The sequence below is a fragment of the Hyperoodon ampullatus genome (genome assembly GCF_949752795.1).
Source record: "Hyperoodon ampullatus genome assembly, chromosome: 19".
Classification (NCBI taxonomy): domain Eukaryota; kingdom Metazoa; phylum Chordata; class Mammalia; order Artiodactyla; family Ziphiidae; genus Hyperoodon; species Hyperoodon ampullatus.
The window spans coordinates 56093039-56107112 of record NC_136932.1 but is presented as its reverse complement, the minus strand read 5'-3'; the positions used below and the strand labels follow the sequence as shown (position 1 = coordinate 56107112).

Genomic DNA, 14074 nt, shown 5'->3' with positions numbered 1-14074 from the left:
CTTGTGGGACCTGCCCACCTGTGTGGAGGCTGCCATAACCTGCAACCTTGCTGCCTCAGTTTGCAGTGGCTGCCATAACAAATTACCACCAACTGGGTACCTTAACGCAACAGAAATTTATTCTCTCACAGTTCTGGAGGCCAGAAGTCTGAAATCAAGCTGTCAGCAGGGCCATGCTCCCTCTGCAGGTTCTAGGGGACAGCCGTTCCTCTTCCAGCTCCTGGCGGCTCCAGGCATTCCTTGGCTTGTGGCTGCATCACTCCAACCTCTGCCTCCGTCTTCACATGGATGTCTCCCCTCTATGTCTCACTTCTACCTCTCCTCTCTCTTTTAAGAACACCTGCCATTGGGTGGCAGGCCCGCCCTAAATCCACAATGATCTCTTCTCGAGATTCTGAACTTAATCACGTTTGCAAAAACCTTTTTTCCCGATAATGTCACATTCATAGGTTCCAGGGGTTAGGACATGGACATACCTTTTGGGGGCCCCTGTTCAACCCGTTGCATTCACCCTAATTAGCAGTGGGGTTCTCTCCCTACCTAAGAACTGGCCCATCCTGGCTCGTTTAGGGGTTTGCGTGTTGCCTCAGTCTGAGTTCAGGCCAGAGGGGCAACTTCAGACACAAAGGAGACCCAGATTTACCCATAGGCTAGACGTGAGGGTCGAGAGGGAGGGGTGAGGTCTGCACAGGAGAGATGCCCCTCTTGAGTGGGAACCTCTGACCTGTGCCTTTTCTTTTTTTTTTTTTTTTTTTTTTTTATTGTGGTACGCGGGCCTCTCAGCGTTGTGGCCTCTCCCGTTGCGGAGCACAGGCTCTGGACGCGCAGGCTCAGCGGCCATGGCTCACGGGCCCAGCCGCTCCGCGGCATGTGGGATCCTCCCGGACCGGGGCACGAACCCGTGTCCCCTGCATCGGCAGGCGGACTCTCAACCACTGCGCCACCAGGGAAACCCTGACCTGTGCCTTTTAGAGAGCGAATTGCTTGAGAAGAGGGATGTTGTCTTGTTGATCTCGGGGTCCTCCACAATGCCTGGCACAGGTGGGAGCCGGTTTATGCCCAGAGAAGGGCTGAATCAGTCTTGAGGGGGAGGCAGTGACACAGATGAGCAAGATGCTCAGGCCCTAGAGAAGCAGAAATGGCTCGTTCTGTCATTCTCAGCCGCCAGCTGCTGTGTGTTAGGGGCTCTGTGCCTCCTGGGGACCCAGAGAGAAGGAGGCCCCAGCCCAGCCGTTGTCCCTGAAGCCAGTACTAGCAGATTCCTGCATCCTGTGCTGTGCCACCTCACCTTCCCTTTTGAGGGAGGACCTTTGGAAGGCATTGCATCTTAATCCCTTCTACTAGGATCTGGGCTCTAGAAGGGTGGCCAGAAAGGGGATTAACCAAAACAATGCCAGTCCCCTTCCGTGTGCTGCAAGGGTTCCAGCCGGGGTGAGAGTTTAACCGGTGGTTTTCAGGCCCCTTTGAAGGGGGGCTTCGGGAGCCAACACAGCAAAGCCCAAAGAGAAATCATTCGGAGACTTGCCTCTGGGTGTGGTCTCATCCCATCCTGCACGTAGCACATGGGACCAAGGGCCAAAGAGAAGGTCAGCATTGTAGCTCTCTCTGCAGGGACCTGGTTTAGAGGGGGTGTACAAACCTAGTGAAAGGTTTCCTGTTGGGCCTCCTTTTAAACAAAATATCGCTGTGTCCAAAGACCCAGCTTGTCCAGGACCAAACTGGGAGAAACTTGCCAACTTTGACCCTGTGCAGCGAACGCTTGTGTGTGCCCCTCACGACGGGTCTGACCTCCAGCCTTACGTGTCTGTAGTGGGCTGGGCATGGGCTGTGTAGGCTGGGAATACCAACCTGGTATTTGGTGTGTGGTAATAAATTACATATCATCATAAGGATCGTGATTGCCGATTCTGTGGTCATCCTAGCCCTCTGTTTTACTGGAAATTGTTTGAGAGCATGGAGTGGTCTTTTCCATTCCTTTCCCGAGGAATCTTCTAGATCCTGCAGGAGCTGTAATATAGGTGTGCAGTGCCCTCAGCTCCCTGTTCCCTACCGTTCCTTAGAAGGTGGGGGTGGTAGAATTGGAGGTTGGAGAAAAGAGGGCCTTGAGAAATTCTCTCCCCACCTGGGATTTCTGGGGCCCAGAATAGACACAAAAGCTTAAAAAGGGAGCATCTGCATTTGTGTTCATTGACAGGAAGCACTAATTATCATAATACAAAAAGAGCCGTTCTGATTTTTGTGTTCCTGGTTGGTGTGCCCAGACTTGTGTTCGGTCAGGCTCATATCTTTGCGGAAGATAGTATCTTGGTCAGTGGAGCTGCTATTACAAAGTACCATAGACTGGGAGGCTTACAAACAACAGAAATTTATTTCTCACAGTTCTGGAGGCTTGAAGTCCAATATCAGGGTGCCAGCATGGTCAGGTTTTTGGTGAAGGCCCTCTTCCTGGTTTACAAACAGCTGTCTTACTGTATCCTCCTATGGCAGAGGGCAGAGAAAGCAGGCTCTCTCATGTCTTGTATAAGGGCACTAACCCCACTCATGAGGCCTCCACCCTCATGACCTACATGTCCCCCCAAAGGCCCACCTCCTAACACCATCACGTTAGAGTAGGATTTCAATATATGAATTTGAGGGAACACAAACATTCAGTCCATAGCGGAGATTTGGGTTGTGACCTGAGGGGGTACCCAGAGTCCAGTCTCAAACCTTGAGGCTCAGGGGGGAAGGGGCTTCTCAGGATGACACGTAAGTTCGATGCAAAGTCAGAACTGGAACCCAGGTCTGCTGCCTCCCCCTCAGGGTGTCTGTGCTCCTCCATGTGTTCACTGCAGCTGCGTTTCATCCTGTTTCATCCGAGGCAGGGTGCCATCCTGTGAGTGGGTCTGTGTGTCAAAGCGGCGCTTACCGAGTGGGGTCACAGATGGGGCAGCGTGCTGGAACCCAGTCGGGGGCGGGAGGAGAAGAAAGCGAGGGACAGGAGGGTAGCGAGAGGCGCTCAGGATGCTGAGCAGCAGGCGCCTGCCAAAATTCTTCAGTGCAGCTTGTCTAGCAAAGCCTGTCTCCAGCCGAGTAAATACAGTGCATAGCTGACAGGCTGACAGCAGGCATCAAACAGTCTTAAACTGCCCCAAATCCGCAGCGCTTTTGAAGCAGCAGTAGAAAAAGGATGCCTACGCAGAACAGAGGCCTGAAACTTTTAATAGTTTCTTCCAGGCCTCAGGATGTCCTGATGAGGTATTAGAGGAAGTAATTCAGGAAGAAAAGGACAAATAACCGCCTCCGTCTGCAGGCCGACCCAAGGGCTGGCCATTCGATCGCGGAAGGGGCAAGTGTGGCCCCGCGGTGATCCGCCATGTCCCCCACCCGCCTGCCTCCTGCCATGAGATACAGGCTCTGACCCTTGTAAACAACAGACAAGTAAATTTATTGTTTGCTTCCGGGCAGATGTAAACCACATGTGCCCGCTGCCTGGGGGGTGAAATCATTCACTTTTCCTCACTGTTGGAAGGGTGGTCTGTGCAAATTAGAAGTCGTTTCCTCAAGCTGGAGGCCCTTCCCAGGGATCCATCTGCCCTCATCCCAGGAACCTGTCACCACCACAGGACGTCAAAGAAAGACGTGCGGGCCAAAGGGAACTGAACTCACCTCTCCTCTCTGTCTTTTTCCCCTCCTTTTTCCTTTAGGGTTTGGCTTTGTCACTTTTGAGAATGAAGACGTTGTGGAGAAAGTCTGTGAGATTCATTTCCATGAAATCAATAATAAAATGGTAAGTTGGTAGGGGTTGTGCTGAAATGGGATGATGCCTCCCTTCCCCCATATACACCCCTTGTCCTGCAGACTGCTGCAGCTTGGTCATGCTAGAAAGTGGGCAGGGTGGGCATAGGGACCAGACTAACAGTTCAGCTCTGTGAATGGCAGGAGTTGACAGGCTTTTTCTGTAAAGGGCCAAATAGGATATATTTTCAGCTTTGCCGGCCATACAACTGACTGCCCAGCTACAGAACATCCACACACAATATATACATGAATAAGCAGGGATGTGTTTCAATAAAGCTTTGTTTAGGGACACTGAAATTGAAATCTCATGTAATTTTCACATGTCACAAATTTTTATTGGTTGATTGATTGCCATTTAAAAATGTAAAAAATCATTCCTAACTCTTGGGCTCTACAAAAGGGGGAGCCGGTGGGGGGGGTTAGTTTGACCTGCAGGTTGTAATTTGCTGACCCCTGGCTTAGGGTATGCATTTGCTGTTTAGACTGGCTTTTGAGGGGGTCTATCTTATATATGAAGTTTTATCTTCATGTATAAGAGTCTCTCTCTCTTTGGGCCCTGCTGGGTAATTAACGTTCTTCCCTTCCGATCAGCTAGATAGTTTTACCCTCATGATTCCTCTTGGCCCTTTAAAGTCCCTTTTCCGGGCAGGGCACCCTCAACAGGGAGGGGGTTGGATCATTGAAGTTTGGCGGGGGCCAGCAGGCCTACCAGAGGAATGGCCACCAGAGGGCGCCATACCATGCGCCGCTCATGCGTGCCGGCTTGAAGTCTCAAACCCCCTTCTTCAAATTTAGTAGGTGGGTGAGAAACCCCTTCCTTGTTGGTTCCAAAAAAAAATGGGAGCTCAGCAGGTGTTTCTGGAGCCATAAGCAGGTCCTTGAGAGCCAAAACATTTTGGTTGGCCAGCAGAACCTCCAGCCCCAAGAGAAGAGGGAGGGCAAATTTGTGTTCACTTGCAGCTGTAACTTTGACATTTTCTTCCTTTAGTCAAAACATTCCTTTGCTTCTGGAACATGCATTCAGATACACGTTGTATATTGGTCCGATATGTGTTCGCTGACTTTAAATTAAATAATAGAGCTTTTAGCATGGATAAGATCAGAGCAATCTGCTTAGCATGTGGTGCTACAGGCCTGATTCAATATTTGACTTGCTAATTTTTTCCCAGGGCACTACAATTATAATATGGTTCGTATTGTTTCTAGCCATCATCTGCATCTGAAATGAAAATACTATTTCTTTCCGTTCTGTGGTGTGGAGACGTCAGCTCAGGCGTTAAAATGGTACAGGGGAGGGCTCCCCTGGTGGCGCAGTGGTTGAGAGTCCGCCTGCCGATGCAGGGGACACGGGTTCGTGCCCCGGTCCGGGAGGATCCCACATGCCGCGGAGCGGCTGGGCCCGTGAGCCATGGCTGCTGAGCCTGCGCGTCCGGAGCCTGGGCTCCGCGACGGGAGAGGCCACAGCAGTGAGAGGCCCGCGTATAGCAGAAAAAAAAAAAAAAAAAAAAAAAAAAAAGTACAGGGGCGATAAGTGTGTAGGGATAACCCAGGTCTAGAGAGACAGGAGGCTTAAAAGGAAACTGCTGGGCCTCCCTGGTGGCGCAGTGGTTGGGAGTCCGCCTGCCGATGCAGGGGATACGGGTTCGTGCCCCGGTCCGGGAAGATCCCATGTGCCGCGGAGCGGCTGGGCCCGCGGGCCATGGCCGCTGGGCCTGCGCGTCCGGAGCCTGTGCTCCGCAACGGGAGAGGCCACAGCAGTGAGAGGCCCGCGTACCACACACACACAAAAAAGGAAACTGCTTCCAGTGCCCGGAGACCTTGTCTCTCCTAGCCAGGCCAGCTATTGACGGACTCCACTGCTGCCTGGGCAACGGGGAGTGGAGGGGGCAGCCCAGGGCGCTGGCAGCCTCCATGCCTGTCCTGGCAGGACTTAACGTAACGGTTCATCGGGAAAGCCCGGTGTAGGCTGGCAAGAGGCCTTGCTGTGCTGCCACAAATGCATATGTGCGGCCTTTCACTGTTGACTGGCTTGGTAACTAGCCTGAGACACAAAGTGGAAAAGGGCTTTCTTCTCCCCGCTGTTCCCGTGGGGAAACAGAGGCCCAGGGCAATGCCCCAGGGCCACCCAGATAGTGAAGGAGCACAGGCTTTGAGGTGTTGGCTGCCAGGTGAACTGTACAGACGACTGTTTGAGCTTGGAAGTGGGAGGCGAATCCCCAGATGACGTGGGGGACAATTAGAAGGTACGAGTTTTGGCCCCAGAAAGGTAACCGGTGGGCTGGCCTGAAGCCAGAGAGGTTTGCAGCCATTGTCCCCAGTCTTTCACACTTGTCACCTTCTTCTCTACTCAGGTGGAGGCCGACTATGGCAGGTGCAGGTAACTGTGTGCAAAGTGTGAGGTTTCTGTTTTCTTTCGAATCCGGGGCTGGTAGTTGTTCTTTAAGAGAAGAAGCCGACATGGAAGTAGGCAAGAGGAATGGGTTGGGGGTGGAGTGGTCAGGAACACAGAAGCCCATGGAGGCGTCCGTGCAGGCGCCCAGCCCATCCCCACCAGGTACAAGCCCTAAAGGGGAACTTAGAGGTGCTGGGAGAGAGCAGCAGCGGGTACTGCTGGTCACAGGGCCTGTGATGACCACCTCGTGGGGTGGCTGGGGCCTGGAGGAGACACCACAAGCAAAAGCACAGGCTCAGGCTTGATAAACGTTAGCTCTCGCCATGGTCCACATCACCATTGATGAAAGGACTTCTCTCCGGCAACCTCTCATCCTCCCAAGGGTGGAATGTGAAGCGCAGTGGTACAGAAGCCCGAACCCTGAATTGCTTTGGATTCTGTGATCCTGGTTTCTACTTCTGGGGCCCAAAGAAAAGGAAATGAATTTAAACTGTGCTATGGACAGAATTCAAATGAGAAATCGGAAAGACTGAGAACTCAGAGACTGCCAAGCAGAAACAGGGGCGGTTGTGAGAACGGACGTAGGAGTGTTGTGTAAACTGGACTGTGGTTCGAAACTGTGAAGACAGCTCTCCCGGAGGCCCCACAGTCTCTCTGTGAATTGGGCAGGAACAGAGAGCTGCGGGGACCACCCCCCACCCCGCTCCGTTCCCCCAGAGTCCTTGGAGCTGCCATTTTCTCATATTCACAGAGAGGAGAGGTCTCGCTGATGATGAGTCACAAAGATAGGACTCGAATCCAGCTCTTCTGGTTCTTAACCCAGTCCTCGTGTGCCTGGCACTCAGTAGGCCCTGTATAAATAATTGTGTGACGAATAAAGGCTTGGGTGAGGGACCACGTGACAGTGAGGCACATTACCATTCCCAAAGCCATCGCCCATCTAATTTGGTTGGTGAATCTCCTGGACATTTGTTAAAATGAGGACCCTTCCCTGACATCCAGGACAGCCAGCAGCAGGCACGAATGCTTCTGGCTGCAGAGGAGCGGGGAAGCCGGGACCGCAGGAACTGACACACCCCCACTGCCAGCGTAGAGGCCTGGCCTTAAGGAGGCCGCCTCCGTGGCGGTGGTGGCAGGGGGATGGGCAGAGAGCCCCACCTGGTGCTCCCACACGAGATCCCACGAATAGCCAGTATTTTTGAGAGCTAACTCCGTGCTTTGCTGAGTGCTTGCTTTATGTATGTCATTTGACTATCACCCACATCTGATGTAGGTACTAATTATCATCCCCATGTGACTGATCAGCAAGGTGAGGCAGGGAGAGAAGTTAAGCAGCCTCCTCAGAGCCACATGGCCAGCAAATGGCAGCAGCAGATTTCAAGCCCAGAAAGCTAAGGTCCAGAGCTCACATTTGTACCCAGTAGGCTGTTCCCCGTTCTCCAGGCTGAAAGAGACCTGAAGGGTCATCTCACTGGGCTGCAGCCTTCCAAGGCCACTGACGACCCCTCCCGGGCAGCCGTGCTGTGGCTTGGGTGGTTCCATGTCCTCCTAAGAGAAGGGCAAAGGGCAAAGGCCACGGGCTCGCTCGGGGCCGGATTCCCGGCTGGGAAGAAGGGCCGAGCCTCTAAGGGGTCCCTGTCGGCCACAGGCGTCTCCCCCACCCCCAGAGGTGAGCAAGGGGCACGGGGGCAGCAGGCTGCCACCGGAGCTCAGGGCCTGACCGATGAGACTCGGCCCCGTCCTCCGCCCTGGCACAGTCAGAGCGCAGCGCAAACATGGCTCCTTTACAGTAAACACACGGATGCGCACGCAGGGCCGCCTGGTGACCGTCCGGAGGGGGCTCCTCCCCGGACACTCAGCGAGCCGGCGCTGGGGCAGTGATGACACGTCCCTCCCGCCGCGGGCCCTGATTGAAGCAGCGGGGACACTTGCCTGATTAGTCACCAGCATAGCCTCCCAGTGCCTCCCGGCACTGCAGGGAGGCAGGTGGGAATTGACAGAGACCTGCCAGGCCCCTCAGAGGCCTGGCTCAGCCCCCATCTCCAAGGAGTTGGAGGCGACGCCCGCCTCACCGGGTGAGATCTCGGGGTACACTTAGAAAGGGGCCAGGCAGGGGCACTTGTGATCCACAGCAGGACATCGGCGGTCACCAGGCACCGTGCCAGCAGCTTACATGCACGCGGTCATTGTCCCATTGTAGAGAGGGGGACAGTAGAGCTCAGAGCCGTGAAGGGACTTCCACAGTCCATGGCTCTAAGGGCAGAGCAGGGATTTGAACCTGTGTCATTCTGGCTCCAGCCCTGGGTCCTTCCCACTCTACCCTGCTGCCACTTTAGACAAACCTCATCATTGAAAACTCTGGATTGATTTGACTGGTAAATATAAGGATGAGTTTTTACTTGCTTTATATAAGGATTACTATGGAATTCCTTTAAAAAGTCCTTTTCCTTGTTCCTTTAAGGTGATCCAATTTATGAAAATTGCTAAGCAGTTGGCAAGCTTGTTAGGAATGCAGAGCGTCAGGCCCCACCCCGGATGTCTGAATCAGAATCTGTATTTTGACAAATCCGCAGTGATTTGTATGCACATTGAAGTCTGAATGCACTGGCGAGGATCACTGCTAATGAGATAACGTGGGGGTTGGGTCATAAATCAGCCATCCAGTGTCAGAAGGAAAGAACTGGGGAGTGAGGGGCCTAAGGCCGGAAGAGCATGGAGCCAGCTGAGCTGGCCTGGCCCGGGATCACCAGGCCAGTCTGGGACTCTTGGCACCACTGCACACTCCCTGTGTGTTCAGAGGCCAGACCTCCTCCCAAGGAAGCTCTCAGCGTCGGGGCCTCCCCTCTGATTCGGGTCTCGGAGTGTTGACTGCAGGTGTGTGAGGCTCATCCAGTGGGTGATGGGCTGGATCCTTGAGTGATGTCCCATGTCCTTGTCCCCAAGTTGGGACCTGCCGGGTCATTTAGAAACACCCAAGACTTGCCCAAGCCTGAATCCCAGACCCACCACTGGTTATCTTGTGACCCAGCAAGTACCCCACCTGTCTGTACCTGTTTCCTCCTCCGAAAGATGGGATGGATGATGGCCACTGCCTTGGGCAGCTTATAGGAAGTGCTGGTTCAGTGTCTGGCCCTGGGAGGTCTTGGCCTGCTCTGTTGTCGGGTGTATAATCTGGTAGCCTTGAAGGAATAGGCCTTCCTGAAAACCTCCTTAGTAACTGCAAGTTCCCTCCATTTGGCCTCAGCCAGGCACCAGCAAATTTTTTGTAAAGGGCCAGATAGTACATATATTAAGCCTCAAAGGCTCTACGTCTTTGTCACAACTGCTCGACTCTGCCATCATAGGGCAAAAAGCAGCCATGAATGGTGTGTAAATGGTGGGCACGGCTATGTTGAAATAAAACCTTATTTACAAAAGTAAGTGGCTACTTGATTTGGCCTGTGGGCCATAGTTTTCAACTCCTGACCTAAACTGATACAGCTCAGAGCAGGCGGTCTGCTCATCTCAATGGGCCCAAGGAAAGGCTCTCAGCCAAGTGGTCACCGAGGCTCACTACTATCGAGTCAGCATTTTACTAGTTGGCTGAGGGGGGTGGTGACGGGGGGTGCGGGGACAGCAAATAGACGCCAGGGTTTGGGGTAGCAGCCTGCGGGAAGTAGCAGCGCCTTCATTCTTAGAGGGCTCCAGGCACTGAGCAGGTGGGGACTGAAGGAACGTTCAGAATGGAGTGCTGTCAATCCAGGAGGCCCTCCCGGCAGTGGTGCCACGAACCCCTCACTGCCGCATGCCCCACAATGCAGCCACTGATTGCTACTCATTGCGACCTTGGGCAAGTTACTTGGCTTCTGTGCTTCGGCCCTCCGCTCTGTAAGACGGGTAATGTGTCACCTACCACAGAGACTGCCGGAGCTAGGACTTGTGAGGGGTTTTACCAGACCATAGCACGCTCTGTCAAAGGGATAAGTCTTCCTACTATCATCATCATCATCACTATCATTATTCTTAGAAGCATTATATTGAACAAAGATGTAATCATAAGGTCAGGCGGCCCTGGACAGATTACAAGTCAGGAAAATGCAGGTGTGCAGACCTGGGCAGGTCTGGGACCCGAGTCTCCAGGGCAGCAGGGGGTGAGTGTGGGTACTCTTGATGCTCTGGCCCAGGGGGCCGGGGGGGCCGGGGTCCCGCAGGAGAGGGGAAGGCACACAGCCTGCAGAGCCAGAGCAGAAGGGCCCCCGCAGATGGGATTTTCTGGGTCCCAGAGAAGCTGACTTGGACGCTTCCACTTCATCATCCTTTGGAGAGGTTACAAAAACCCCACGTCTAAGGTCAACGCCTGGTGGGATCTCAGGCCTGCCACCTTCAGCTGGGGCACAGCTGGGGGATTAACCCCCAGAACGGGGGCTTCTGGGTGGGAGGGGGCAGGAGGGCGAGAGACCAGCAGAGTCCTGGCTTGGCCTCTCGGACTCGGGGCTGTGGTGCTGGGTCAGGTGGTCCGCGGAGGCCCCAGGCTGGGGTGGGTGCTGACCCCGGCCGGGTGCCCCAGTGACCCAGCATGCTTCCCCCGCTCCAGCTGCCCCGCCTCAGTCTGAGGCCTGAGAGCTCAGTTGGGCACCAGCCCAAAAGTGGGGGGCATGGGGCTGGGAGGTAACGTGGGTGGAATTAACTAGGCTTCTGTGCTCACCATCCTATTTGTAGCGTCATTCTCACTCGTAAGCTAATTTTAGCCATCCATTCTGATTCTGTTGCCATCTATAAAATGAGAATGTCAAATATAACATTAAACAAGCAGGATGAAGGCCAAAAACAAGGACACGCCAGAGAGGCACTCACTAAACGAATCTCGTGTTTACGTGGGAGAGGGAGAGGTCCTTCCCCCACCCACCCCATCGCGCACGCGTGCGCACCCATCCACACGTGCTGTTTGTGTATCGGCCGTTTGTCCCGGCTCTGTTGTGCGAGCCGCGGGATCTCTGCGTGGAGGGAAGTGGGGGGTGGGAAATGTCTGTGGCTCTTTAGGCAGAAGGCGTTCGCCCTGCAGGGAGGGGGCCTCCCCATTGCCTGAGCTCTGGCTCGTTTCCCCTTCATCTGTCCTCTGGTGAGGTCACTGCAGGGGGGCAGGGGAGAGCGGAGCCTCCTTCTCAGTATCTCAGTGCCCAAGGCCTCTGGGCTTTTCCGTGTGTGCTACCGCTGCCTCCCAGGGGGTGCAGGGTCGGGAGGGGGCCTGGAGGCGCCTGGAAGAGGCCGTTCTGTTCCCCTCCTCTGGGGCCTGTTCTTCCTTGGACTGCACTCACCTGCCCTGCCCGACCTCCCGGGGACGCGTGAGCCGATGCCCAAGCTGCCCTTTTATTTTCTTTTCTTTTGAATTGAGAAATGAAATTAGGCCTGGGCAGGGTCTCTGGCAAAGCCCACCACAGACTGGGACAAACACCCAGCTTGTGGCAGATTTTGGGCACCTGCTGGAGTCTGAGGTTTCTTTTCACTTTGAAATGCCCTTGCAGGTTCCCAGAAATAAAAAAAAAAAAAAAAAAAACAGCTGCTGCTGCCACCATCAGCTTTTTCCCCAAATAGTGCAGCCTGGGAAGCTCCCTCAGCACACCTTGCTGATGAAAGCAGGAAGACGGGCCTATCCGGCCAGCAGGTTGGGGAGGTCAGGGGGAAAGTTAGTGGCGGCATGCCAGATCTCCCAGCCTGCAGGGTGGCGGCCACTTTCTCTCTTCCTCTGTGCTCCCCAGGCTTTGGGATTTACGTTTTTGTTTTTGTTTTTTTTCCTCTAGCACAAATAGAATATATATATATATATATATATATATATATATATATATATATAGATATATTTTTTTTACATCTTTATTGGAATATAATTGCTTTACAATGGTGTGTTAGTTTCTGCTTTATAACAAAGTGAATCAGTTATACATCTACATATGCCCCCATATCTCTTCCCTCTTGCGTCTCCCTCCCTCCCACCCTCCCTATCCCACCCCTCTAGGTGGTCACAAAGCACCGAGCTGTTCTCCCTGTGCTGTGTGGCTGCTTCCCACTATCTATCTCCCTTACGTTTGGTAGTGTATACATGACCATGCCGCTCTCTCGCTTTGTCACAGCTTACCCTTCCCCTCCCCGTATCCTCAAGTCCATTCTCTAGTACGTCTGTGTCTTTATTCCTGTCTCACCCCTAGGTTCTTCATGACATTTTTTTTTCTTAAATTCCATATATATGTGTTAGCGTACGGTATTTGTCTTTCTCTACGTTTTAAGCGCAGATGTGAACTAGCTTTATCACCTTGAAAGGCTCGCACCCAGGCTCCATGTGGAGGACAGTCAGGTGTGACCCAGCTAACTTTATCCAGCGCGAGCACTTACAGGATTAGCTAGTTTAATTTCTTAGCTCACTGCAGCCCTGTGGGGTGGGCATTGCTGTTACTCGGCTATACAGATGAGAAAATTGAGGCCCGGGGAAGTCAGGCAGCTGGTCCCAGCTCAGAGCTGGCAGTGGAGCAGAGATGAAACCGGGGACCTTAGCCTCTAGGCTAGGCTGCAGGACAAGGCCCCCCCTTGGATCTGGGCACCCCTTGGAGGCTGCGGGGGACACTGGGCACATGTCTCCAGACAGGGTTAGGGACCAGTTCCTCTCCACTCCTTGCCCAGACTCTGAGCGACATCCTGAATTCATCTGTGTCCCCACCCAGCCCTGCCTGCTGAATAGGAGGTGCTAATGGTATTGGTTTATGACTGTTTTCACTTCGCCATCGCTGATTTTAATAAAATACTGAGCAGAGGAAACAGTGGATAAAATTAGTCCCAGAAGTGGTGGGGAAATTAATTCTGGAACGAGGATCGGGGATGGCCTTGTGGGAGGAACAGCTTCCGAATGGGCCTTGACGGGTGGATAGAGGGAGGGAGGGAAGGGCTGGCCAGAGGCCGAGAGGTGGGGACAGGGGGTTTGAATTGGAGGACCTAGGATTGAATCCTAGCTTTGCCATTATCTGGCTTTGTGACCTTGGGCAATTCCTTCTTGGAAGCCTCAGTTGCCTTTTCTACTCTAACCATGGGGTGAGTCAGGCCAACTCACGGAGGAAACGGGGAGTCGATTAGTGAGGGTGTTGAGAACACTGGGCATTCTTGGAGGACTTGTGTGTGCCAGGCGCTGTGCTTTATGTGCAATGACATATATTCTACATTATATAATATATGTATCCACAGAGACATATACACACGAGGATGTCGTGACTATGCCTTGAATGGGGAAGTGCTCAATAAACAATATGTTCCGGGCTTCCCTGGTGGCGCAGTGGTTGAGAGTCTGCCTGCCGATGCAGGGGACACGGGTTCGTGCCCCGGTCCGGGAAGATCCCGCATGCCGCGGAGCGGCTGGGCCCTTGAGCCATGGCCGCTGAGCCTGCGCGTCCGGAGCCTGTGCTCCGCAACGGGAGAGGCCACAGCAGTGAGAGGCCCGCGTACTGCAAAAAAAACCAAAAAAACAAAACAATATGTTCCTCCTTCTCCAGAGTAATTCTGCTGACCGGAGAGGGGAGTCAAGACTCTATGTCCGGTGGGACTCTTGGTGCTTGTCACGAATGGGTCTGGGCCGCTTATAGCAAAAGCGTGTGTCCTTTGAAGGTAGATGTTTCTGCTGGCCTCCTTCACGTCCCAGGCTGGCATTTCCATTTCGGTCTGCACAGTAACCCCCTCTTCCTTAGACTCCATTGGGGGGGTCCCCTATCTGTGAGGACCCCTTTGCATTGGAACAAGACAACTTATCCATACAAGTGGGTCCTCTGGTGCTTGGCCGCCCGCTGCTCCCTGTCTGCAAGGACAGTGTCTGATGGAGATGTCTGGGGAAGGGAGGAAGGCGGGGAAGGGACATGGACCTTGCTTCCACTCACTTGCGGTCTTGCC

General features: G+C 53.6%; 1 protein-coding gene across 3 annotated transcripts in view; it reads left to right on the top strand.

Moving 5' to 3' along the window:
* Positions 1–14074, top strand: part of MSI2 (musashi RNA binding protein 2) — a gene marked incomplete at both ends in the record, with an annotated part of 392858 nt that overhangs the window by 317182 nt on the left and 61602 nt on the right. For all 3 annotated transcript variants that reach the window (XM_079724998.1, XM_079724999.1, XM_079725000.1), the window contains one exon: positions 3687–3769. In XM_079724998.1, the coding sequence (XP_079581124.1) occupies positions 3687–3769 (83 nt within the window). The remainder of the gene's footprint in view (positions 1–3686; positions 3770–14074) is intronic.